General features: G+C 45.6%; 1 protein-coding gene across 1 annotated transcript in view; it reads left to right on the top strand.

Annotated features, from left to right (window-relative positions):
* LOC142571532 (kin of IRRE-like protein 3) overlaps positions 1–22098 on the top strand; it is a 231932-nt gene extending 209834 nt beyond the window's left edge. The window contains exons 4-7 of the mRNA XM_075679963.1: positions 8705–8940; positions 12038–12199; positions 15627–15981; positions 18706–22098. Coding sequence (XP_075536078.1) covers positions 8705–8940; positions 12038–12199; positions 15627–15981; positions 18706–18836 — 884 coding nt within the window. The 3' untranslated portion in view covers positions 18837–22098. The remainder of the gene's footprint in view (positions 1–8704; positions 8941–12037; positions 12200–15626; positions 15982–18705) is intronic.
* The last annotated feature ends 5718 nt before the right edge of the window (positions 22099–27816 follow it).

Here is a 27816-nt window from a genome sequence, read left to right as displayed (position 1 = left end):
TCAAATCGATTGTTATCCATTTGTCTTGTGCTACCACACAATAATATAAAAAAATTTGAAGGATGCTTAAGCTTCACCTTTAAGACTGGAACGCGACAGCATTCAAAGATACCTGAGTGCTTTTCACGCTTCCCGGCAATTGCAGCTTATGTAACCATGTTGTTTACCGGGAAACGGTGGCGACAAACGCTATACACGAAGGCGAGCTTTCTGGTAGAAACGTGACCTCTTGCGTGGGTCGATATCCTGTTATTGTTTCGCACTCTTGATATGAGTCAGTCTGAGACGATTTAACACTAGATATGCGCTGTCAGTGTTCTTTCTCTTTTTTTCCATTACAATTGTTTGTGGGATGCCGTTCTCCAAATTCTTTAGAATAACTTGGTAAAGAATTAACGACAAGGTATGAGGAAGTTTGGTGACAGTGGTACGGTATGCGTGCCTCGGAGTGATCTTTCGAGAAGAGACGGTCGACGCTGGACACGTGATGCTGACGTCGGAGTCTCTGCGTCTCAGGGCCCTTAACGCCCTCGCGTTAATACAGTCGCAGTATACTAAGTACTAGTAAAACATAGTACCGCGTTAGGGTTAGAAAGAAGTGGCTGTTACCACTCTCCCATGGGCATTATGGATGAAATGGCTTAACCAATCGCGTCCCATCCTTATTAAATAAGTACATGAAAACAATGTCGAGGTAAATGATATAGAAAAACAATACCAGACCACCCAATTCAAACCAAGTAAATTATTTTAATAACGCTCCTTTAGCTTTAACAAGTCGCTACTTACTTCCTTCATTTAAGTAGCTTTTTAACATGTTTTTCAATATTAGTGTTTGTATGTAAGTATAGATGTGTACTTCTCAAAGAAATACTTTTACTACTATGTGTAACATTTTTGCATATAGTATGTAACCTGTGAAACATTTCTAGACACTTTGTTTGCTGTCTATGTCTCCGTATGTTAATAGAATTTATTATACTAAATGTGTAACGTTTAGAAAAACAAAATATTTATGTGAATCTATGGTATACTGTGTATTCATACACGCCATTTGTACTGACTAAAGGCCCTTATTTGTAACACACTTATCATTCATTTCACTTTACACATTTTCAATTATACACTACGCAGTGCACACTAACGTGTACATATTTTATATTGTCCTCGGTGTCATGAATAGGGGCAAGAACCTTGTCAATCTGCAAACAAGCAGCTCTAAGTTTTTGTCCCAGCGTTCATTTTTGTAAATGAACGAAAGCGAAATCAAGACTGATTGAGTGATTGATGCTTCAACAAGAAATTTGATTGGGCGGATCGTCTCCCGTTTTATGACTACCTGAAATTCAAACGGGCCTAAGCATTTAGCTCGTCGCAGTCATACATGTTGCTATACGACACCAACGGAAGCATAAGCAAGTTGTACACCACTGGTTCCTTGAACAAGAAGAAAGGAAACCGAGGGGCCCGATTTTTATTAGATCACAAGAAGTCAACATTTACACGACGGACCGCAAAGGGGAAATTGCTTGTAGTTCTTAATTGAATGAAAGAAATCACAAATTAATGAAAATGGAGAAAAAAAAGCAATTGGCCGCAGGTGGGATACGAACCCACGGCTTTGCATTATGCATGCGATGCTTTTACCAATGGAGCTACAGTGGCGCCTTTTTTCCAGCCACTTTCTGGGGTATTCATGTGTTACTACTAGAACTAACCCTGCGAGTGTTCTGCGAGCGCTATCAGTCGAGGCCACGACAGTAGATGTGGAACCTTCCTTTCGACTGCATGTCTCGCGTAGCACGTGAACTTTTTGTGGCTGAAGCCTACTGGTCAAGAAACGCACGCATGCTACTTGCAAAAGCTGCCGGATTCGAGACGCTTGCTAATATATTTAATCCAATTTAGGCACTTCAGTGTAATTTAAGTTTTTCAATTAAATTTTGAGTTCTTAAAATGACTTCTTAACCTAATTTTCCTTATGATATCCTTTGTGCCATTGTTTGCTGGCTTCTTGTGATCTGACTATATGTGTAGATATATGTATATAAATTGGCAGAAGTTCAGGGACCTTTAGAAAAGCAAAAAAAAAAGGAAACATTTCATTTCAATAGTACGGTCGTGGTCCTCCGGACCCTAGCCGTTAATGTTCGTTAAATGTTCGTTTGGGCTTTTCTACGTGCGCCTGCACTTGTTCCAATTTATTGAACGCCGGATCCGAAGTACTATTTCCTTCCCCCTCCCCCCTCACACACACATTATATATATATATACATATATATAGGACGCAGCGCGCCACAGAGATAAGGACGAGTGAAGGAACAGACATGGACTGGCACTTTGTCCTTTATTATATGTTGGGCTCCATATTCCATTCAGCACAATGAACCAACAAATTTTATTGAGCGAGTCTCGTTAGGGGGTTTCGACGCAGGTGCACAGCGTGATGACGCTCGCGAAACCGACGGGCGGTGGGCATATCAAGGAGTCAGAAACGCAAAAAACACATTTACGAAGTGCACGAACGGGCGGCAATAGGCAGCCACTACGGCTGATGATCGACTACCCTGAATATAATGCGCCTACACGCTTCAAGCTGACATAGTGAATCGCAAGGGAAGATTACTACATTGCAACAAAAGCGCTAACATGTAGGGGACGTTGCTCTTTCTTGGGTTGAAAGAGCTTTTTGCGAAGTGAAAACTCTTAATACGCTGCATATATGTAAAACAAAAGAAGGGGCATTTCGCAAGTCCTTGTGCTGCAGTTCATCGCGACCACCCCAGTTTGTCGAATGCTGGAGGCAATACGAGATTTCGCTACAGGGCGCAAGTATATCCCTCTAGAAGGAGCAGTAACGCAAAAAAAAGGAGAACACTGATTGGAACTTTTAATACCTCCGCATGGTTGTCTCGCCGCGTGACGTCATGCTTTGTGATCATAGTCCGACGGCATTTAAATCTGTCCTTTCCACAGTTAAGTATGTCTAGCCACTTATAGAGGAGGAAAACAAGAAGTTGGGAAAGTAAATTACCACTCTAGAATCTAAGACTTTCCCGCCCAATATTCTCGCCCTCCCCCCCCCCCCCCCCCCCCCTCCCAAAGAAAAAATAAGTTACAAGTTAATTTCCCCACGCATTGCAGTCGATCGAACATAGATGGCTGCGATACGGGCAGTAATAGCAGTGGCAGCTTCAGCACAAAAATAGAGCTTTGTCGTTTGCACTTCGCCAGCGTGCTCCTGTTTACTGCCCCTTTACAAACATTTCTGAAAATTTCCAGAGGGCTGAGGAAAGCCTCACAGTCTTGGCACGGTGGGAAACCCGGGAGTGGGAGAGTGATCTATGGGAAAAAATGCTGGCCAGAGAAAACACGAGTTAGGCTCGAAAGGCAGCAGCAAATGGAAGTAAGGGAGCGGAAAAGTGAAAGAGCGAGAATGGCGGCAGTTTTCGGGGAGTCGTTAGAGTTGAGGCATCAGGGCAGCGCGCAAGCGGGACAAGGCGCGCGGGGTCCCTTAATGACCGGAGCGGAATTGCGACTCGGACCCCCTTCATGAACACTTTCTTGTTCCTCGGCTCTCAATGGCCAAGGAGAGAGAAAAAAAAAAACGGTCCTTCTCCGTATAGCACGACCCGCGCGCCTTACGGCTCAAACAACACACGCCCCGTTGTCTCAGCCCATTGCTCAACGCTGCCCGTGACATACGTAACTGAAACGGTCGCGCGCTTGTACACGATTCAGCTCTCCACGTTATGGCTTGACGGCGAAGCGGGACCAATGTGGTGGTCACGCGAACCAAAGACAAAGCGGCGTTTTCATTTATGGCACTGCTTACCGCGCTGTAGCGAAGCGGCGACGTGGTCGCTTCGCTGTTGGTTGCTACCCGGGTCTTCATTCTATTTGCGACCTCTCTTAAGCGCTTTAACACACAACGGTCGTTCTCGGCGCCATAACAGAGCCAAGATTCGCGAAAACGATGCAACAGTCAGCAGGCCCACACGAAAAAGTGCCTCTACGACAAGAGCCTCTTGGTGGCATTTCCAGTAGAAAGCCGCGCTGAACCATGAAACACGGGGAGTGTTTAGCTTTCCGACTCCCCTGTCACGTTTACACTATTTTTTAAGGAAAGCAACTGCGGATGTTTCTTTTCTATTTTTTTTGTACCTCTACTTGTAACACCTCGATTAGTGAGAACGTGCCGGCTCACGGAATCCGTTCTAAGCGAGTTCGCAACCGATGGCATGATTCCAAATATATATTCTTCAATGGGCACCGCGAAAGCCGCTTTATGAATGCCAATAAATAAATGAATTATTCGATAAAATATTCTTTTCCTAGGAGCAGTGTGAAATATCATCCATTTGCTTTGATAATAGGACGAAGTCTCGACATATTTCCCTTTCCTCAACATGAATCATCTTGTCTTCTTCAGCGTGCAACTTCATTGCGGGTTTGCACACGACCGTCGCCGTCTCGTTAATACATGCATGAGACGACGATCTAGGGCCATCTGTGCCCGCTCGTGGAAAATTGTAGTAAACCTTAAGACGGGGCTCTTTCTCATTATCCGACATGCATGCCAGGCCTTACCCGCTTAATCGAATCCCAGCATCTGGTACTCTTCATACATTGCCAGCAGATATTATTATGCTCCGGGTCCGTCTTTGTTTCTTGGGATGCGAGGCTTACAAACACCAGAACCTTAAATAACGCGGGCAACGCGCATGCGCATGGAAAACTCCGAGTCCTCCTAGATGGTGCAGTGGTGCATATTTAATGACCGCTTACCTTCGAACCTCCCTTGCTCTTCCCCGGAAAAAGCGCTTTCTTGTTTCCTTTTTTTTCTTCTTCCCGGTTTCAGCACACTAGGCTTTTTGCTTCTTGTTTTGCCCTGGCTGTTCCTTGGACGCCTTCTCGGCACCGACTCTCTCCCTTGTAAAGCGTGCTCTAGACACGGCGTTTGTGTACTGCGCTGAAGTATTACAGGCGAAAGTATCCGCTTTCTCATTATTTGATTAGAGTGATCGAGTGCGTCTTTGTATGATGCTTAACAGGAAGAGGCGGGCTAGTTGGTGGTCGATATTGGAATACATCATGTAGCTGCGCAAACGACAACGAACGAGAAAAGAAACACACAGCACAGGCGCGGACTGTATCATGCCGCTTCCGCCGCAAACTGAAATGAACCGAATGTCCTTACATACACACAGAGCAAGTGCCTGGTATGGGCAGTGATGTATTCTCATGAGCCAGTCTTGCCGGACGTGGACGCATTTGGTAGCTGTATAGCCTTGTTGCGAGCGCTCGAGGTTGTCACTATATCGCGGCGCAATTGCCGGGGCCGGTCAGTTACATAATAACGAGAGCCTACGTCATGAAATTGTTACATTTTCAGTCGTGCGTGCGGTGGCATGGGACATTAGCGTCGTGCACCTGATGCGACATAAATACGGCAACATAAATCCTTTCATTCATATGGCAGAACAAAAGCGGCACGCAGTTCGCTGTGCTGTGCTATAGAGAACGAAGGATTCAGGTTCGTGCAAATCACAGTGACCAAAGTGCGACTGCATTTGTTTGGAAGCTCGTGCCATATTGAACTCGTTTTATGTCTTTACCACCTCCGGCGTGCAAAAGACGACTTATGCGCATTCGTGGGTCCCATGACGTTTTTCATTTCTTTTTCCTTTTTAATTCCTTGGTTTGTTATACCACCCCAAAAATTTAAGAGAATCTGGCATCTACGTTGCACTTGTTTTCGAGCCGCAGTAATTAGGGTGTTGATAACGTAGTATAAACCTCCATAGCTGGTTAGAGCTAATTTTTGGGTAGCACCTTACGTGTGCACTGAGAGTCGTTATTTGTCAATGAAGTTCAGTAAAACGTTGAGGCATAGTCGTAGGACGCGACTGCAACACTTGAGCGCTCGCAGTCTCTTAATGACGCCGAATGGCCTAATCCTGGAGGCGTTGGAATGAACGGAGCCCAAAGCGGCCACCATCAGCACGACGGCCGCCACGTGCTGACGGCGCCACTGCTCGCAGTGTCGTGCATCGCTAAAAGCCGACCCTTTCCTACAGCAAGTTAAGGCCTCGCCTCTTCCATTACGTACAAACTGGAGCCAAACGAAGACGAACAACGGTCCACTCTGTTTTCAAGGCACCACAATTTGGTAATGGCGTACGGCTGTTGCTTTTAGTGGAGGCGTCCCTTAGGCTGCCATCTTATTCGAGCGTTGCTTTTCGGCACAGCTCGCCAGTGTTTATGGCGATACTAAGTCACACCCTCGCTCTGCGAGCGTTGAATGGCTTGTGTCGGGCGCGCTAATGCAAGCGTGTGTTTTGGAGGATATGCACCATGTCTGCCGAAGGGCCGCCGTCATAATCGGATCAGCCGGGATAGCACCGCTGATTCGCTTTCTGTAGGGGCGCCGGGGGCTGCGCAGCACGCCCTTTCTTACCCCATGCTATAGTGTACGCTTGGCACCGTCTTCACAGAGCCTCATTTCCGTACGTTTAATATCTAGGTTGTTTTTTCTTGCGCTGTAAGTATCAATTTTGCGCCTCCCTTCTTTCCTACACTTATGCGCCGCCTTCAACGTCTGTAACTGGACGGACTCGCTAAAGCCATTAAGTTGTGCCCCCGCCACAGTTTATAATCAAACTGTGAACAGATACATTGCACCATTTTTCAATGAACAGGAATATATATTGTTAGCGCTGCTACCAGTAACCCTACACACGAAGTACGTCCCCATCCATTTTTTCGTTGACGACCGGTGTAAAAGTCACTTTGAATGTGTGTCGTGTAAAGAAAGAATGAGAATATGACAGTTATGTTTGTTACGCATGGCAGGCAGTAGCTGCAACATGTGGATGCAATTTACAAACACCAAAGTGCGCCTAAATTATTTATTTCGAAGGGTTCGTTTTGTCAAGGTTGTCAACTTGGCAGCGTAGTATTGATTTTATTTCGGTAACCAGCATACACGAAACGTCGTCATTTACTGACCGTGACAGCAGCGGAAGTATCACATCAACCACTTCGACTTTGCTCTGCGTACGTTGGGTGGGCGCACTGGTCGTACGCACACTACTCATTCCATTGCCGTTAGCACTTTAACATTAATTACTGATAGCATGAAAGTTACAAATTTATGCTGTCCTTCTTAACTTTGATAAATAACGATAAAGCGAGAACAGCCAAAGTGCCAGAATGAAAGTTCTGTGGATAACCGTAGATACTTACCACACCGGCTGTTCCGACTGTTTCCGAAAGGATCTCAGCATATTCAAAACTCCGACATCTGCGTCGATGAGCATATGCACCTTCGTATGATTGGCAGCGGTGCAAGCGGCGCTCCAACTTGACATGTTAGCGTGTGCTTGTTTCTTTCTTTGTTTGGCTGCATGCATCTTTCTCCCTATTCTTTCGCCCTCCTTCCACTAAAACCAAGAACAGATGTTGAGGTCGCTCCGACGACTGTCGCCACAAACGTTCTTGCGTATTATGTAGTTCGGTGTGGTCGTGTCTATCGTTTTTAAGTAAATCGCGCCATTCATGTTGCTGCAAAGTACCATACCTATATCAATGTTATGTTCCTTCCTTTTTCTTGCGGTTCCTGGCTCCACGTAGGTATGCCGTTTAGGTCCTAGCAGCTATCGCTCCAACCAATATCATAAGAGCGCCAGAGGGAAAACTTGGACGTTTTTCTACGGGTGTTTTTCTACGATGTTGCCATGCGTGTCCGCATGGAGACATCGCTGTACGCAGCTTTAAAATACTTTTTGTGCACTAAAATATAGATTAAATATTATGGGGTTTTACGTACCAAAACCATGATCTCATTGTGAGGCCCGCCGCAGTAGGGCACTCCGGAAATTGTGACCACCTGGGGTTCTTTAACGGGCACTTAAATCGAAGAGCATGGGTGTTTTCGCATTTCGCCTTCATTTAAATGTGGCCGCCGTGAGTGGGATACGATACCGTGACCTCGTGCTTAGCAGCCAAACACCATAGCCACTAAGCAACCATGACGGATTGAATTTCAGATCGATACTTAGGGATTGACGTTGGCTGGCTGGCAAATCATACATGTCCGAATGCTGTCATGCTCAACACAATCCTGCTCTTATGTTTCTGCCTTATCACATGCCTTTGTGCAATTGCCGCAACATTGTCATAAAATGTGCCAAAGTGAGCAGAGTATGGTACACTGGGGTACGATTGGAATAGTTGGAAGCGCCATGTTTTCGACAACTCTGTTTTACCTTGAAATTTGGCTAATGTAGTAATGAATATAAAGGACATCATAAGAATGTAAGAAAGACGCTTAAGCATGCACGCACCTACACATATATTTGCAAGAGAGAGATAGGAAAAGGAGATCGTCGCGAGTCACTGCACCAAAAATAGGCCATATCAGTTTGAAGGCGTGTCCGTATTGATAAAGGAATATTTCGAGGCACTTAACGCTGTCTTTTTAAGGCCAGCAACTAGCCGCCGTCTAAGTATCGTCCGAAATGTAAATGGCTATAGTTGCCCAGCACGCCCGGTTTGTAGCATATAGTATTTTCGGTCTGCATCGCAAATAAATGGAAAATTTCACGTCTGATTTGAACCAGTGCAGAGTCATAGAGTGTTAGCATGCCGTTTTGTACACTGCTCCTGAGCATACACAGTGCGTTCTCTCCGTTCGCTTTAGAGACCCCATGGGCTAAGCCACCGCGGACACTACGACTGGATGCGGAGCCAGCACGCGTTCTCAAGCCGGTGCCGCCGCAGCAGCAGCAGCTGGGCTATGTCGGCTCGCCGGACTATTGGCCGTTTTCGGGACATGCGGCGCCGTCCTTTGACCCCGCAACGCCACGTAACGTCACCACCCAGCTGGGACAGACCGTGTACCTCAGCTGCATGGTCAACAACCTCGGAGACAAAACCGTGAGTTGCCCTGCGTGCGAGAAATTTAAAGACACCGGAGTGGTTTTTTGTTCGTGCGCACAATTGTGGCTCCCGTGAACTGTTGTCCTCGCATTCTCATTGGCAGTTAGAGCTAGGCTATATAGAGAAGCGGACAATATAGTCGCGACCCACCTGCGCAGCCACGTCATGCTGCTATCCACGTTGGCTGCTGCATTTAAAGGCGGATGGCGACAGCTGTCCGTTTGTCCCTTCCTAGCTAATTCTACCGATGGCAAGGAGCGGATAATACCGTCATTTTTACAGCTGCCACGAGAACCACGGTTATAATTCACAAAAACTTGTTTAAGGCAACTTGCGCTGCCAACTGGTAGTATTAATGTAGGCAGCCGCCCAGTTACACAGTTTCTTCGTACGCACCTTTCACATCTAAGAATAGCACCACCAAGAGACGCTTGACATATTGTTGCCGCTACACAGAGGTCACAAGATTGATGTCGCTGTCAACTGAGGAATGCCCACGTCGGAAGCCGGGCATGGCATCAACGTAAATTTGGCAATTTAAAGGTACACCACTCATTATTTCCATTATTCACCGACGCCACTGATATAAACTATAGAATGCGAGCTGGGTAGGGAATTGGAGTTCGAATAACGTAGCCATCAACAAAATATATTTCTTGAAGGTGCTGAGTTAACTGAAATGTTCTTCGTGTGTTTTGTGTGTCGTCAGTGGCTTCCCTGGCACACGACAAAACAGGGAGTTAAAGACAGATTGGAGGCGCCGAGAGAGAGAGAGAGAGGGAGTGGATATATATATATATATATATATATATATATATATATATATATATATATATATATATATATATATAAGGAAGGCAGGGAGTTTAACCAGTCAATAGTCCGGTTGGTCACCTTGCGCTGTGGGAAGGGAGCAGGAAAATAGAAAGAAACGAAAGAAAGAAAGAGATGGGGTTAGAGAGATGTGCACGCACAGCTCTACGTGCCATTATATTTGTGCTGTAAAAGCACAAAAGTGCCTTTATTTCTTTTGAGCCGATGATTGGTGGGGACGGTGTTCTAATATTGTAGGATAACTCAGACGGCGATCGTATAGTTTCCTGAATGCCATAGATTGTCGTTGAGCTTCAAACTGAGGAAAGCGGCACAATAGGTGGTCAATGTTATCCTCGCAGCCACAGAGATCACACGCGGGACTGTCAGCCATTCCAATTACTGCTGAATGAGCTTTCGTGAAGGCGGCTCCCAACCACAACGGACACAGAAGAGACGCTTCGCGTCCATGCAGTGCAGCGGGAGGTCTGAGTTGCACCGAAGGGTTCACTCTGTGCAGTCTGGCGCATCTTGCATGTGTGGCATTCTACTGCTAACGCACGAGGTCGCGGGTACTACTACTGGCTGCGGCAGCCGCGTTTCGATGTGGGTTACACGACCTCTTGCACTTATATTTAGGTGAATGTTACAAAACGTAGGTGGTCGAAATGGGTCTTCCGCAACCGCGTCTTCCTTGGCACGTGTGTTGCCTTGGGATGGTGAGCCCATTACTTGGTGCTGTTCGAAAGGGAAGCTTGGCAAATAAATTGCTCACTTGTTCCGTTTGAAAACCAGCTTATGGGGATGAACATAATAAGAACGTTGCACTGTGATGCTCCGTCTGCGCTGGCGCCGCCACGCCAGGACTACAGTTGGAGTTTGTCTGCTGAGGCTGACAAACGTTATCGGAACGCCATGAGGAAATTTGGCTGTTAACACTCCCGCCTTTATATACTAATCTAAATCAATCCTACTTCATGCACTGATAGTCATAAGAAAAATGTTTTCATGGACTATTTGCGTTATGTAAAAAAAGTGTTTTGTAATTCTGTTATTTTCCAAGGCTTCGCGTAGTATACCTGGTAGTATGCATTTGGTCACATGGACTTACCTTGGTTTCTGTTGCGTTCAGGTCTGCAATTTATGGCTGTGCAACAGCATGGAACTTCTTTCATTTAATGTTTCTCAGAGGCAGTTCTTACGCATCGGTACGTTGTCGTTTCTGGACGTATGTAGTAACGATACTCTCTAGAACAGCTCAGCCAGATAAAAATTACAATGATAAACGGGTGCGCGTGTTAAATACATTACAAGCACATGGTAGCGCGACTTTGTTCTTGTTTATACCACGGCATTCGTCAAGTGTTTTAGCGTAGGTAACGCTAAGATGCCTCAACAAGAGCAGTGCGCTGAAGAAGCAACACCCGAAGGGAAGCAGCAGTGCGTGAAATCTATCTGTTTGCATTTAAAATCTTTAAGTAACTGAACTGATCTTGTCCCAGTTGACGCACCTGACGACAGACGAGCGGTGGAGGCTGCCAGAGAATGCGAGCGAATGCTACAGAAGCGCAACAAAGTGCGACATTGCAAGGAACAGGCGCACTCGTGTGCTGAGGAGTTCGCTGACACCTGTTTAGCCAATTCCCACCCTGTTACTCTCACTGGCACCACCACGTGACTCGTGTGCTGAGGAGTTCGCTGACACCTGTTTAGCCAATTCCCACCCTGTTACTCTCACTGGCACCACCACGTCACAAAGTGGGTCCATTCAGTTGCCATTTATATTTGGTAAAGGTGTACCCTCCCTTCGTTTGGGTTTTCAAGGTTACTTCAGGTAGGTCCCACGTGAACTGATCACATCATAAGGGTCTTTTCATACCTGGTCAGCGAAGGGAAAGACAGTTTCAGAATAATGTCAACATGCCCGCTTGATACCGCACGTCTTGACTGCTAATGGGCGGTAAATGCTGAAATGCTTTGGCGGTGATTACCAGTGTGCAAGAACGGTACGCACATTTTTAAATCTTGTTTCGTGCTGGCTTCCAACAAGTGTCTGTAATCACAAAACATATCTTACGCTTGCACTGTTCGTAACTGCAGATGAGATGAAATTTCGATGTTGGATGTACTATTTGCGAAGTCGGGCGACCATTGGCAAACAGCGCTTGCGAATGGACGGCTTGGTGAATTCGGCAAAATTATTTGATGTTTCCCTTTCATTTCTTTGTTTCTTTTTGTTTTTTTTCACTCTGGCAGAGAACTATCTTTCTGTATGATGCAGGTAACGTGGATCAGGCGCAAAGATCTGCACGTGCTGACCGTGGGTCTGGACACTTACGTCCAGGATCCGCGCTTCCAGGCCATACACCTGGAGCGCTCCAACGACTGGGCGCTGCAGATTCGCTACGCGCAGCTCAATGACCAGGGACTCTACGAGTGCCAGGTAAGACGGTGCAGCGTGTGTACTAATGAAAACTGTCCTTCCCCTGTAAGTTGGCAAGTATCAGTGATGCTCAATGAGTGTTTTATCCTATTTTACACTCCCTCAATCAGACTTGTACGAACTCGCACTGGATGGTGGACGCGAGTACACATGTGCATAGAGTACCATTCCGGTACAGGCTCATACGATTTGCAGCGCTTGGACCTATATTCCTAGGTCCATGAACAATTCTTTGAGTTATGACTCGACTGCATTCACACACGGCTCCGGAACTGTTCTTCTTTACCGAGAAAACTGCTGCGATGACGCCCGTGTTAGTCTGTTAGATGTCCTTGGATTTGTTGTACGAGGGGAAATGTTTATTTGCATAATTCTTAACCCCATGACGCGCACTACTTAGCACTAATGCAACGGAGTGGGGCACAGAGAAGTGATGTAGCATGGCGTTTCTTAGCCCTGAAACCATCAAATTTGAATATAGCTGGGTAGTTTCATATAGCAGATGTTGTTGTAAATTTAGGCCTGTATGGGAAACGGCTTGATGAACTCCCCTTAGCGTGCAGTTCGGTTAAAACAAACACAGACGATGCTATAAGAATTTGTTACGTAACGTATCAACATCTCTAAATATAAGGATAGGAAAGTGATACTATTGGCATTCCTACATTTTCATGAGCTATAGACTCAAGTAAAATTCGAGTGGTTCTCATAGTGTCCCCTTCGCTGCTGCGTTCATAAGGTAAGGGTAAACCTAGATCGCTGTGCCAAGGGCGGACTACTCGCGCACGAAGTCTTCTTTCTGTAACACATTTTCTTGCAGTAACATTTGACTAGTGAAAATTCTGGAATAAACACCGTCAAAACCAGCCCTAGGTTGTCCTTAGGCACCGTTTGGCAGTGAAAGAGAGAGAACAACTTTATTGAAAATACCTGCAGAGTCGGTTAGGCTCCCTCCACGCAGGGAGGACAAGCTTTTACCGCGACGCGGCCACTACGTCAGTCTCGCGCGTTTGCTCCTCGAGGCCTTGGTTCCTCGCTACTTCCGCGGGTCCGAGAGGGCCGCCGCCCCCTTCCTGGGGGTGCTGCCCCCCTTCTCCTCGGTTTCACGCAGTCGCTGCCTCTCTAGAGCTGCCGAGACCTGCTGGACGGCCTTGAGCTGTGTCTCTTGGTCAGAGCTCCTCGTTGCAGCCTCGAGATGCGGCGGGATCGTCGTCTTCTCGCTGGCTTCTCGCGGCTTTATGCTACAGTCCCAAAGGATGTTAGCCGCGGTGGCTCTCTCCTTCGCGCACAGTCTACACACGTCACTCGCGTACACACTCGGACACACGTGCTTAGCTAGCACCGGGTGAGCAGGGACCCCGTCTGTAACTGTCTGTATAACACTGCCTCCTTCCGGGTAAGCCCCGGGTCAGGTGGAGGCATAGTCTATCTGTTCAGTCTGTACCACTTCACTATTTCGTTGAAAGTGGTCATCTTGTACTTGGCACTGTACCGTGACAGACACTGCAAAACACGTCACCCAATGCCTAGGACAGGCTACTACAGACGTACGGATGGACATTTCTTGGCCAGTCACTTCGCCTTGCGCCCGCCGCTGCATGCGGTGATGTGAGCTACACACTTAGGTACTGCCAGCGAAACATCACGGACAACCTGGTGCTTTTCTTTTTATGACGGCGACATTGGTTTCCTAACTTAAACCGGTGTAAATTTATCATGTGGTAAATGCATACCAGGACATTATACCTGGCCAGCAGGCAAGTGTCAGAGCAGATCACAAGCGCTAATAAAATAAGTGGTTCTGTCATTTATTCTTTCAGAAATTTGAGTACGCTCTCTTTAACGGGAAGTGCATTCAACACACAATATCTTTTTTTTTGGCAGGGCCTCCTGCGAGCATTTTGTTAGAATTCTTAATAGACTTAGTTTACCGGTAGCGCAGATACATTTGAATTACAGTGCTTATAGGCTGTCGTGGTGGAACCACCGCGAGCTGCCTAGAAATTTCCGGAAATTTTTATTTTATGCTTTAATCTGAAGTTGTTTCGCAATCATATACTTCTACGCTTTTAATCAAATGCTACTGGTGGTGGCGTTATGGGGGATCACATTATTACTGCGGCAGGGGAAGGCAACAAAATGTAAATGTCAGACGATTTCGTACAAATACATGAAGGGAAAGACATATGGACATGCCCGACACTATTGGCGCGCTGCGTATACGAAGTCGAATGTCAAAACTAAGCAAAACCTAAGTCACTCTATATATATATATATATATATATATATATATATATATATATATATATATATATATATATATATATAACAATTTCAAGAAAAAGAGATAATGTGCAAAAGAAACATGCTGAAGAAGGCGTTTTGAACCGGTCACAGCTCAATTAACAGCTCCTGTTTGGTATACTTCTAGAGCACTTGTCTCAACCGACATGCCAGCTCTGGAAGAAAGGTAGTCAAATGGTTTGCTATAGTGTTATTAGCAAGTTAAAGTGCATGCACTTGACTGCATTGTTTTTATGCTTGGAGAACAGTCTTAAAGCTCTGAGTTAAAGGTAATTCTCTGAAGTATCAAGATGAACTACCTATACCTATGTTTTTAACATTTCATCGAGCTACATTAGCTCCCTCCAGTCACCATCCACGTGGATGGTGACTAGACGGATAAAACGTGGAGGCCAGAAGACCCACCAACCGCCGTTTCTTAAATGAAGATGTGGCGTTTTTGGGCGCAAGGGCCTGATGTCTTTTGTTAAATGTTCCACTGGAGTAGTGTATTGCATTCCCATACGATGTGGGATGTTTTACGTCTGCGAAACTGGTCGCTGTGTCAGTGACCATTTAGTGGAACAGGCTCAAGAATGAAAAAAAAAAGAACTACATGACAAATACGCAAATTTAGTTGTGCATATTAGCAAGTGTACGGTTTATGTGGGCCGGTTGAAAGAGACGACGATTCTAGGAAAGAACAGTGGCAAGACCGCGCGCATCAATCTAGCAGCCTACCACAGAAAATCAGGTAGCAAGTGCTTTAGCACTCCTTCCCTTGCTCCCTTTGATACTGAATTTGATCTTCTCGATGCAGCTGTCGCGGGATTCTGATTACAAAGAAAAAGAGAAAGGAAAATAATCGTTTGCGTTTTGTTGCGCTTGCTTGGCTGTATTGCGCTTGCGTTGTTGACATGCTGTCACCCTTAACGTGTTTCCCCCTTCATTTCCCTTGCTTCATTCTGGCACTTATAAGGCGTGCTATCCTTGCCAATAAAAGCAGTTGTTGGTCAGCGCTTGTGCGTGCGTGTCTCCCTTCTTGGGGTGATCTGTTTGCGCCGTTACCCACATGTTTCGAGATGAATCAGCTCGCCCGGAAAGAAGTATTGATGAACGCCATCCGCTGCCTCGCTGAACGCAGGTAAGCTCGGACCCCAAGATGAGCCTGTTCGTGCGCCTGCGCGTGCTGGTGGCACGAGCGGAGATCGTGGGAGCCAGCTCGGGCCAGCTGTTCCTCAAAACGGGCTCGACCATCAACCTGACGTGCGAGATCAGCCAGAGCCCCGAACCGCCCGTGTTCGTCTTCTGGTACCATAACGAGCGCATGATCAACTACGACGAGGCGGCCAAAAGCCACATCCTGGTGCGCAAGGCCGGCCGCAACGCCGCCGTGTCACGGCTGCTGGTGCACGACGCGGTGCCCTCGGACTCCGGCAACTACACGTGCGGGCCCTCGAACGCCGACGCCACGAGCGTCGCCGTGTTCGTGCTCAACGGTAATATTCCAGTGCTCGCCGTAGACGGCTAAATGCGTAGAGAACCGAGTGGACAGCGGCCTTCCGAGGTCGCCTTCCAAATCTAACGAATACCGACAAAAAAAAAAAAAAAATAAGACAGCTTCACTGCAGTACACTGTAGCTTCCCGAAGACAGCATGAAAGTAAGCCGGCTACTATGATGTCAATACGGAAAAAAAGGAAAATCGCGGCTGAGCAGTACGCGTAAAGTTTTCATCCGGAATGAATGAATTCTGGGGTTTTACGCCTAGAAACCACGATTTGATTGTGAGATACGCCGTAATGGACTCCGGTTTAATTTTGACCACTGGGGCAACCTTAGCGTGCACCCAAAGCACGGTACACGGGCGCTGTTGCATTCCACCCCCATCCAAATCAGGTCGCTGCGGCTGGAATAATTTCCTGCGACCTCGTGCTTAGCAGCGAAGCACCATAACCGCTAAGGCACTGCGGCAGGGCTTGAACAGGAGTACGTGGTTTGTTTATTCGCGTCTCTCTTTCTCTCTCCCTCTCACTTCCGCTCTTTCTCTTTTTGTCCCCCAGCTCCTTCCCCCCGTGCCGGGGTAGCCAACTGGAACTGCCTCTGGTTAACCTCCCAGCCTCTCCTTGCATCCTGTTTCTCTCTCTCTCTCTTTCTCTTCAAGACGAGGTCGCTTTCACGAAATAAAATGCTGTCGTGCTACCTTATGAGCTTAATATAAATTAATTTCCGCTTTTTGAAGGTTAGAACACGCAAATTGTTCAAGTACCGCTATAGTATGTACTGTTCTCTGATTTTTCTTGTCGTCACGAGGTGGAGTCAAGCTACCCAGGCATATTCCAAATGAGTTCAACCTGCCGCGGTGGTTTAGCGGCTATGGTGCTGCGCTGCTAAGCACGAGGTCGCGGGATCAAATGGCTGCTGCGGCGGCTGCATTTCAATGTGGGCCAAATGCAAAAGCGTCCGTGTCCCATGCATTGAGGGCACAATAAAGACCTCCTGTTGGTCAAAATAAACCGGAGTCTCCCGCTACGGCGTGCCTCATAATCAAATCGTGGTTTCGGCATATAAAAGAAACCCAGAATTCAATTCAATTCAAATGAGTTCCATGACTCACACTTGAAGCTGTCTTTCTTGACTGTTTTCAGCATTGAAGGCAGCCAACGTAAATTGTCTTAAATGTTCGCAAGATTTAGAACACGCCATATCTGTTTGTCCTGCTACCAGCAGTGTTAGTAACTCAGCGAGGTCGCTAAATTCAGGGCGATTTTTTGTCACTTTAACGGCAACTTTGCGTTTTTTGGAGCCTTAGAGAACTTTTGATGACACTATTTTGTGACGTAGATGGGCAGTAAATTGCCTTGGTAATATTTCTCAAGGGACTTTAGTTATGTTTAATGCCTCGCCCCATATATACCAAGAGGGATATATGTGCCTAAATTTGTCGCGCTACTTCTAGGGACGTACCGAAGAACTTATTAATAAGTAATCTGGGTGCATCGCAGCTGCTTTTCTACAGACAAAGCATAATCTTGAGATCTGATGCCATTTTAGAAAACAGGAGTTGCTTTCGCTTTTCCTATTTGGACGGTTCACTTGCCATCGCAGGAGTTACTTTAAAGATATAGTTTACGTGTGTGTTAAGGAAGACGTCTATAGGAACAATAAGTAACCTAAAATTAGGCGAAATTCTTAAAAAACAGCATTACCATTTAGAAACTTTTCGCTAAATATTGAAAGTTCTCGGCTGCAGTCTGGCGACTTTGGGAAAGAACAAGCTACCGACACTGGCTACTAGCCTCCTGCAAACCACGGTGTTTCGCCAAAACTGCTCCCCGCGATCACCAGAAATATATTACATCAAGTTCGCCCCACAATGGCCACGTTTACAATACTGCTTGGGTGTGCTGCTTCTCTAATAATTCACACCGGTGGTATTGACGTTAAAACACTTCGCTAATATTTTTTATGTCTGTAGGGAAGCACATACGTTTAGTAAACGATACCCGCAGCCCAGAACAATTTCCTGCAAACTCTAAGAACGTCGGGCTAATTAATTTCTGGAGATGTCTAAGCCCCACGTAATTGAATATGCCGCTAAACAACAATGATGGTTCTCCAGTAAGCGCTCTACCACATGCTGCTATGAACACGTATGTGTTGTACGTTGTTTTGACAGACGGCCGCTTGGACGATTGCAATGTCACAACAGCATGGCTGTTTCAAGGTCTGACTCTTCCTGGCAGCCTGCGGAAAGGTTACTGTGTTTAAATTCTCTTATTTCTTCATAATGATTCCGCACAATGTTATCAAGAACACTGTAGCATATGGCTGCAAGTCCTACAACATTTGGCAACATATAGCTTCAGGAGATGAGATGCGGATACTAGTGCCCTTGAATTTCTTTCGACACGGCGATTTAGGTGGCAAATAAAATAAGTGCGCACTTATGCGAAAAGCTAAAGCTGTCTTAAAGTTGTGGGGCAATATTTGTGAGCACGACTGCCGCAGAGAGGACTCGATTAAACAATATTATTGCGAGTGGCTTCTTCCCTCCAGAAACTAAGATGCTACTGTGAAACTAAGTGAAGAAAAACTAGGGAGGCACTGGGATTCGATGCGCCATGACACAGTGTTAGTCTCCGCGATATACACTTTTCGCAAACGAAGTACAAGAGGACCCATTCTGGACGTTCACAGCAATGTTGTCGTTTTCCTCCATAGGTGAGAAGCCGGCCGCCATACAGCATGATGCCACGCCCCCTTCAACAGCTCGGCCCTCCGTGTGCGTGTCTGATGTGGTGGTGCTGCTTGCGGTATTGGTAGCCTTGAGGACTGTGCGTGCCCACAGGTGATGAAAGTGGACGTCGCCTCCTGCACGTCGACACGCCACACAGATCACCCAACGACAACACTCCTGCACCTTGACCGCGCGGAACGATGCTAGCCAACCGTGACTCAACATGACGCGCGTCCCCATTGCAACACGACACGACCACGGCTTGTTTCGTCGCAGATACGGCAAACGCCCTCGTGAATGTAACAGTGCATACGCAGGCTATGGGCAAAAACTGCGCACTGTTCTGCATTCTTCATGTGTGTGATGTGTGCGTGTGTTCGGGCGTGTTCCGCTTTCGGAGTGCGACCGTCAGTCTTTCTTCTCTGTGTTTGCTTACATTGCCTATGCTGTCTTCGCCGGCGTGTACTTGTAACCGACGGGGGATGTAGTATCACAAACGCAGCGATATGCCGGCCGTGAGGTGCATGGGATCAAACTCGGCGGCAGAGAAGACGCTGACTGCGAAACGTGACACAGCCTCCCTGATGTTTGAAACTTATCCAACGTTAGATACCGCAATACCATCCCCCCACCCCCTCCGTCACTCTTAATCTTCAACGACGTTCCCATGCCTTCCTTTGCTGCTTTTTAAGCACTTGTTAGTCAGCGACACACCGGATAAAGAGTCTGGAATAGTGGCAACACCGAGGAAATCCAAGTGTTTGAATCGTCAGACCTGGAAGAAACCGATCACGGCAATAGCGCGTGGTTACTTTTTTTTTACTGTATTTTACAATACCGTTCCTTAAGGTGTTCGTTGGCGCAAGGGGGCATGGCGTCATTACAATACTGTATACGTGGCAGAATAGTCGAAGGCAAAGGAGGAACATAGTTAACAGTACAGCGACTCTCATAACAGAAGCGCTGGAAAAGATGATGCAGCCTAAGCATTTCAACACCCAGGACAGGCCTTTCTGTCAAGCCTACAAAGGCACGCAGCAGACTAAGAATGAATGTATATAAATAAATCTGGGGAACTCAGCGTGTGTACCCCAACTGTGAAAATGGAAAGAAAGAAAAAACGTTTAGAAAAACTGCTTGATCAGCAAGTTCGTAGTATATGCACTCACTAAAGCTAGCTAAACTGCTAGCGTACACAAATCGATTTGGTGAACAGGACGAGCTCTCAATTTTAATTTTTATTGTATCGCACGCATCGCATACAAAGGGTACTGGTCTCGGACTGATGCCAGTCAAGATTGTGATAATCCGGATAAACACGTTTGTTCATGTTGTCTTGCAATGTTGATATGATGTGTCGCACCATTGAAAACAGTAGTCTTGCGCGTGGAATGGCTGTATATGCTGTAGGTATGAAAGCATAGGCAGAGGAATATGGCTCACACATGGCATCAGTGACCTTGTTTTGGGCACCCACATCTTTAAGGTACGTGCCATGGCCGAAAAGCTGCAATACTGTCGTGGTATTTGGCCACATGAAAAAAAAAAACTGTCTCTGTCATGTTCTGCCATCACTGGCACTTGTAGGGACTGGTACCATCGTCATATGCGATTTGGCTTTGATACAGCTTGCACAGCGTTCTGAGCCTGTTGCCCTAAGTAATGTAAGGTTATTTTCAGTTGTTTAATGATGATTAATTCGTTATGTGGACTTACTGGTGCTAGTAACCAATACCATGCTCTACGGCTTGAGCTGCTGGATTAACTGCGATTCCCGTTACTGTTACGAAGGTTCGTATGCGACTTATTTTGTTCAATTTAAAGCACCCGATTCCTTGTTTACATGGACACTCTCTAGTTGAAGGAAAGTAAAAATGCAGAAATTTTAGTTTTAATAAATACGCTACTACAGAGCAACGCGGAAATCAGTCGGGCATAGCGAAAATTCATAATTTATTGAATTACTTCGAGTTGAATTTCATGAAATATGTGTGTCATATGGAACTAAAATACGTAAGGAAACAGTACTTTGTTTGGATATGTGGGGGAAGAATGAAAAGGGCTGCTTGGCGTCTGTGTCAACGTTCTGAGTAGCCATGTTGTCAATCAAGGATTAGTCCTGTTGCCGGAAACGTGGTCATCGGTATTCCTATATTTGCTGTGCGAAGAGTGCTCCGTATACTTTCACAGCTTTTTGCCAAGTAACTTGGAGCCAGTGTCTAAACTGCGTACATCTGCCGCTCTGTTGGTCTCAAAGTAGAGACCTAAGATTGCATTGACAGCTTTCATCAATGTGGTGACTGCGATTTTTCCTTTTCGCCAAGTCGATAAACTGGCGGAGTCTGATATGACGAAAAATTCTGCGTATATGCTGTTCCTGTCAACACTTATTTGTATCACATGCTCCCCGAATACTTTCCGAATGTACGGAATCACCGTCGCACAAACGAACGATAGCTCAGGCATCTTGCTGGCTGTTATAACACGCTTTGCTTGAAAGGACTGACAACCAGCCAGAATGTGTTGCGAGACATTGATGGAGTTGAAATGAGCATGGTTTATAGCGATAGAATCCAACATTCTGTTGGCAATTTAAATAGTAATTATTACTTAAATTAGAAAAGAAGGTCTATAAGACCAGCAAGTGGCGCGGCCTGGCGGTGAAACCTTGGTACTCCGGATTTAGTATATGATATTACTATACGTAAGTCAGCTGTTATTAAGTGCAGCATACTTATTGCTTAATACAGCAAGTTTTATATTTTAGACACTTGTGCTTTATTCTATGCGTATTATGAACTGAATAACGTCCACGCTAGCGAGCGGCGTGGGCGTCCCATCCCATGGCATGACGGCGCACATGCGGTCGTATGCGCGCGAGTTTGCGAGTAAGTACGCAGAGTTATGGGGCTTTCCTTTGATATACAATGTGCCATCGGCTAGGTGTCATAAATGGGTGTCAGCACTACAATACTATGGTATAAAGCTTGTAAACAGGGATAAGGTGCCTCAGAAAGGCTGGCCGACGTTTCGATAGGAGGACCTATCTTCGTCAAAGGCGGCCTCGTCATCATCGGCATGTTAGCTTTAAAGGGTTAGTGCAGTGACGTCACGTGCGGGTGTTGCCACTGGCGGCTGGTTATAAAGGGAGAGACTTCAGAGGTAATGAGAGCTGTCGTCCGATCTCTGTGAGCTTCGTTCCCAGGACGAGGGGAGAAGAGCGGGAGAGTGGGAAGGCGAGGAGAAAAGAAAAGAAAGAAAAGCGGAAAAAAAAGAAAACCGGGGCGACACCAAGACGAAAAGAAAGAGAGAATGAACATGAAAGAAAAAAAATAAAGAAAGACGAGGGCATGCGAGAGCGTTGGGGAGGCGACAGGTTAGGGAGCTTTCAGGGGTGTCGTTCGCGGCATGTTTTTGTGGCATTAGAAGAGCCGGTCCGGCGGTCAGTGCGCGAGTAACACAAAAGACAAAAAAAAAACATTAGTTGAAAGAGTGACCTGAGTAGCATAGCAGCAATACGTCGAGTAATTTTGAAGTAGTTAAGATGGCGACAAGGAGCCTGCGGTGCAATGCAGCATAGTTTTTCAAGGGGAATTGCCCCAGTCGCTCAAAGTAGGTGTCGTTACTATGGCACCCAGATTGGCTATAACCTGGGTTGAGGCGCCGAAAAAGGCATATTGACTTCGCAATGTGTTGGTGAGGGTGTTTGAAAAATATATAAAAAAAGGAAAAGAGATGGGGGGGGGGGACTGAAACCGGAATAACAAATAGGCGGGTGAGATGCGCAGAAGCGGGCGGGGGCAAGGGTACATGGGAGAAGGGAGTAGTACAGTTGATAAAAACGTAAAAACCTGGAAGAGTTATTAAATTGAGTAGTAAGCAGGAAAAAATGTTTGAAATGGAAGAGTAGGTGAGGTAAAGAATTGAGGTTAGCTGGTGGCATAATGTCTTTTGTGTCTTGGTTGATGATTTGAGAACTTCGGATTTAAGTTACAGCTTTTGAAGATTCTAAGTTACCACGTGCCAAATTAATTCCCGTCGGGTGTAGGCAATTAAACTTGTGTGTGAGGTATGATTCCGTATACTTCCTTTCGTGAGGTGAACGGAAATTTGTTTCTAGAATATAGAGCCTTGCTTTGTCAAATACATTACCATGTTCATTAAAGTGGCTGGCTACTGCTTTAGGTAAATTGTGTTTTGTGTCCGCGCGGTGCGCGTTGAGTCTTGTATGAAATTGTTGTCCAGTCTCCCCTATGTATTGTTTGCTACAAATGGCACATTCTAGACACTAGACAACGTTGCTTGATGTGCAGGTGCAAGCGGTCTTTTTTTTCTGCCTTTTTTTTTTTCTTTTCTCCCCGCCTTCCCACTCTCACGCTCTTGTACCCTCATCCTGGGAACGAAGCTCACAGTCGTCGGACAACAGCGCTGATTACCTCTGTATTCCCTCCCTTTATAACCAGCCGCCAGCGACAACACCCGCACGTGACGTCACTGCACTAACCCTTTAAAACTAACATGCCGAGGATGACGAAGCCGCCTTTGACGAAGATAGGTCCTTCTATCAAAACTTTGGCCAGCCTTTCTGAGGCACCTTATCCCTGTTTACAAACTTTATACCACAGTTTGTTATTCCATCTGTCAGCCCCTTTCTTGATTTTAGCACTACAATTTTGGCACACGCGTTGCTAAAGCAACACGCTGAACTGCGTGTTGCGTGTGAAAGCGTGTGTGTGTGTTTGCTTTCGACAACTGAACAACTTGGCTTGCTAAACAACACTCTTGACTGGTTAATGACCAAAGTAGTGAGACAGTAAACCACGAAAACACGTACCTATTATTTCAAAAATAATTTAGCACTTCGGAAAACATGAATAGCAGGTGCATCGTCTTGATAAACAAGATAATACTTTGTCGCAGCTATGGCAGCGCTTGTCGTCTGCCTTCCACATATACCGGCGTATAATCGCTATTGCGCTCAACTGTCACTGTTTTCAGCATGCTCTCAGTGTATGACTAAACCCCAGCTGAAGAAAAAAATACCGCTGAAGAAAGACATTCTGCTAAAAAGTTTTCTATCATGTTTTCTGCGTCACCACTGCATGATTAGACACTCTGACCGGTAAGCTTACCACTGCACTAAAAAAAATGGGTGAAAAATGAAATGAAAATTGGTTGTCAGTCCCTTTAAGCATCACCGAAGACGATCGGTCGACACTAACACCCTAACTTTGGACGTCATTAGATTGGTAGGTACCTCCGACTTGCTTGAATACCCACGTGGAATGGAGGCTTCAATCTGAACTAAATTTATAAGAAAAGGCACCAGGCGTTTGAACAACGAGAAGAATTCACGAGTGCTGCTTTATCTCGCATCTTGAACATTTGACTAGAACTGTAGAAGGTTGCAATCTCCTCGCTCTGCAGATGCCCGTTCGCCCTCAGAATTCCGTCCTTCATTCAAGCATTCACGAAACACTGCCGCAAAAGCATTGCAGCGAGAATTACAGGGCCCTGAGCTCGTCCGAACCAGGCTCTGGCGAATTACATGTAATCAGAAATTGACCGCCGATGGGGCATGCAAAGAGGGCTTCACAGTCCTCGGTGTACAGATTTTGGTGAATTAACCCGCATACTTGCTATCATTCATTTAAACGGTATGAATACCGCCATTTCAATTAAAATGAATTTGTCGGACGCAACAAGGGAACTGCAACAAACCTCAGTCATGTGCCAACGCTTTAAAAAAGAAAGAAAGAAACAATAAAGCTGGAATCAGGATTCCTATCTCCGAAGATTTCCTCTAGTTCCTTTAACCATCATTATAACTAGTCAACTCGATTCGACTACAACATGAAAGCTTCTACCACGGGTAATTTTTATCGCGGTTCGCGCCCATCGAAGCCATCCAGTGTCCGCAATGCATTCAGCGCCTCCTTCCTGTATTTTACTATAGCCATCAGAAGCTTTTCTTCTTAAGTTCCTCTGTCTGCCTCCCTTCGTTCGTTTATTCCACAATGGTTGCGAGTGTTCTCCATCACTCTAAGTTTATTGTGGGACCCGTTAGCTCTTAGGTGAGGATCCGGAAAGTGTACACCTAGCTGCAGCACTTTTCATAATGGGATCGCTGCGATGACGACAGATTTCTTCTCTGCCTAAGCTTCGAGCCCGGTATTGAGGCCTTCATTGTCAAGCTCCGGGTGCTACTTACCCGCTCTGCTACCTACGCTTTGCATTCAATGCTGTTGCCCAGATCATAAATGACTAGTTTTCTTTCTGTCTGTTTCCCATTCCGAAAACTTACGTGCGCTTGTCTACGTTGCTGCGATACGGGAAAAAAAAACTTAAATTTATCCCTTTTAGCAGTCAGATATGTTTATGGCTAGCACTTATGCGAAAGAGACGAATACAATAGAGAGAGGTAGACAAACAGAGAAAAGTAAGAAAATATTGTATGCTTCGCATGGTGCGTGATGTTGCGGTAGAAAATAGCTCGTTTTGAAGAATGTTGATTGGTGCAAAAGAGTGATGACAGGAACTCACACGATTTGTTTCCGTGAAAGACTGCTGCCGCATGGCTTGACTTTCATGATATTATTGTAAGAACGTTCAACCAACGTGGATATGTATCATCGTGCCTAATCGAAGGTTTACAGGTTGCTATGTACCCCCTGTGGTTCCTTTCAGAGCGAACAATGTGCGTAGGCAAAAGCAGCTCTTTGTTTAGTGGCATTTGGGGTCGTTCACTACAGTAGCTTCACACCCTATTAGCCACTTCCCCTTCTACACTTAGGGGGTGTTTAGCACTGGTAAACAGCAGAGTACACACAATGCAATTTTACAAGGTGTTGCATGTCCTACAAGGGGCTACAAGTGCATAAGACGGGGCAAATTTATACGGGACTAGGTTGGGGATGGTAAAAAAAAGCAATGAGTTCTGGCCGCATTTCACGAGTGTGACATATGTGTTATTGCGCATTTAAGAACGATTTTTTATACGTGAAAATGCATTCTGGCACTCTATGGGCTCTGCCTTCACTAGTCCGCAGCATTCTTGTATTAATGAAGCATTACGGTGAGTTGAATAGGTAGCACCTACTCTGTAAATAACAAGCTGCGAATATTAAGGCCTCGAGCGTCAAACAAATGCAGATTGCATGAGAAAATGCCGTTTTTGGCGGCTAATCGATCACACCAGCGGAGAACCGGGAAATACGCCTCCATATAGGTGCTACACGTTCAGCCGCACGTTAGGCATTTAGCGGTTAAGCTTTCGTTGATCAAAAGCACGTGAGCAAGTGAACGTGAAGTTTTAATCGTGAATGAGAGTGTGAGAGAGAAGCAACAAAACGAAAGACAGGATAGCCATTCAGTCTGTAAAATATTCAAATATTCCGACATTTCTAGCAAAAAATACATTTTTCAAAATAATTTATAGCATGAACTATTGAAAATATTACACTTGTTATATGATATTCTGCACATATTTCTGCTCATTGTATCAACAGTTGCTGAGAGGTTTCAGTTTACCTTCTAAAATTGGCATGAGAACGTCGTCAAATAGCGTTGGACAACCACTAGCCGGCGGTGTCGCTTTTCAGAACGCAGTATTGAAACCTATCCCACAACTGGAGATTTATCCCCCTTCCTGCAAGATGTCCTGTTTGGGCTACAATTGAAAAGATTGAACGATCTCAGATGAGATTCATCACTGGGCAAGTAAATTCGAAAGTTCGAGTCTGGCAAGGGGCTTTTTCTTATTTTTTTTCACTGCATCGCTGCTAAGTTCACCCATTGGCCGCGCTGTACATACTATGTCGCTACTTGCGTCATTACGAGTGTTCTCAGTTTTAGGGGCCGCGGTCGTGGCAGTAGAGCAGGTAAAAAATCCACTTTAATTTTTTTGTTTACTGAGAGCATCCTTTACCGAAGGCCGTCCTTTCTTTCTCCGGAAATTTCCACAGCATATCGTGACGCCTATATTGCATGAACAACGACGCGAAATATTTTTTTTCTTTGATTACGGTTACGTGACTAGAAATAGCTAGTTTGATTTTTAAAAACTGTCACTGAAGTAGAGACACGTACTTCTTGTGATTTATAATGCCATCAAATCAAATAGTATGAATCAAAGCAGGACTATGAGATCTGCTTTATACGATTATGGTGACCTTAGGGGCATTTGTCTTTTATTTCTCTGTTCCTGCACAGGAATCTGTATTTGCACCTCTCCATATAAGGGTGCGGCTTCTACACGAGCAAAGTAAAAGATATTGAGTAAATTTCTGCTCAACGTTGGCGATGGGGCTATTTATGAAATACATTATACGGCTCTGGTATGAGCCACTCGGGAAAAGTGCAGAATGCAACGTCTGTTGAAGGAACACCTTGCCGGCACATTGCAACAGCTGTGAAAAAATAATAGCTACTTCATATTTACAGCACGACGTAGAAAATTCCGGCGTCTTTCTTTCTTTCTTTTTTTTTAGATATTGAGAAACGTGTGGTTGGTTCGACAACATTCTCAAAACTTCCGTCCGGCGGATGGTACCCCTTAGTATGTGATCACAATTGAGTACGGTGAAGAAGTTTGACAGCACAATGCAATGGGTGATATAAGAGCAAGATTTTACTGAATTGTAATGTGTTCTTCACACTGGCACCATTCCCTCCCTTTGCGCTTATAGACTTTTGTGTCGTGACTACTTTTTAGCACGTAACGCTGGTGATACCTTTAATTTCATGCAGCAGGATACCGGTTACAGATGAAGTATTCATTTTGCCATGACAAAGCACTAACGTTATATGCTTTCTGTGCAAGTTGACAGAACGGCGAGCGAAGAAGCCACACAGTTTGCATTCAAGGTGTCATGCTTCTTGATGTTGCGTCTGCAAAAGAAAAAACTACACCCATTAGGGAACTTTTTTTTCCTTTCCCAATATTGCGAAGTCAGTACTAGGCTCAAAACAGCAAGAATTTAAAAACAAGAATGCTAGAAAATAAGACATTGCGCAACCTGAGAATGTAAATGAAACACCATGTTACCAAATAAAGTAAGTAAGCCCTGAAGCTTAACTCAAGCCCTCTGCATAAA

The sequence above is a fragment of the Dermacentor variabilis genome, chromosome 2, assembly GCF_050947875.1.
Source record: "Dermacentor variabilis isolate Ectoservices chromosome 2, ASM5094787v1, whole genome shotgun sequence".
Taxonomy (NCBI): Eukaryota; Metazoa; Arthropoda; class Arachnida; order Ixodida; family Ixodidae; genus Dermacentor; species Dermacentor variabilis.
The sequence above is the reverse complement of the archived record's forward strand: the minus strand, read 5'-3'. Positions and strand labels throughout refer to the sequence as shown.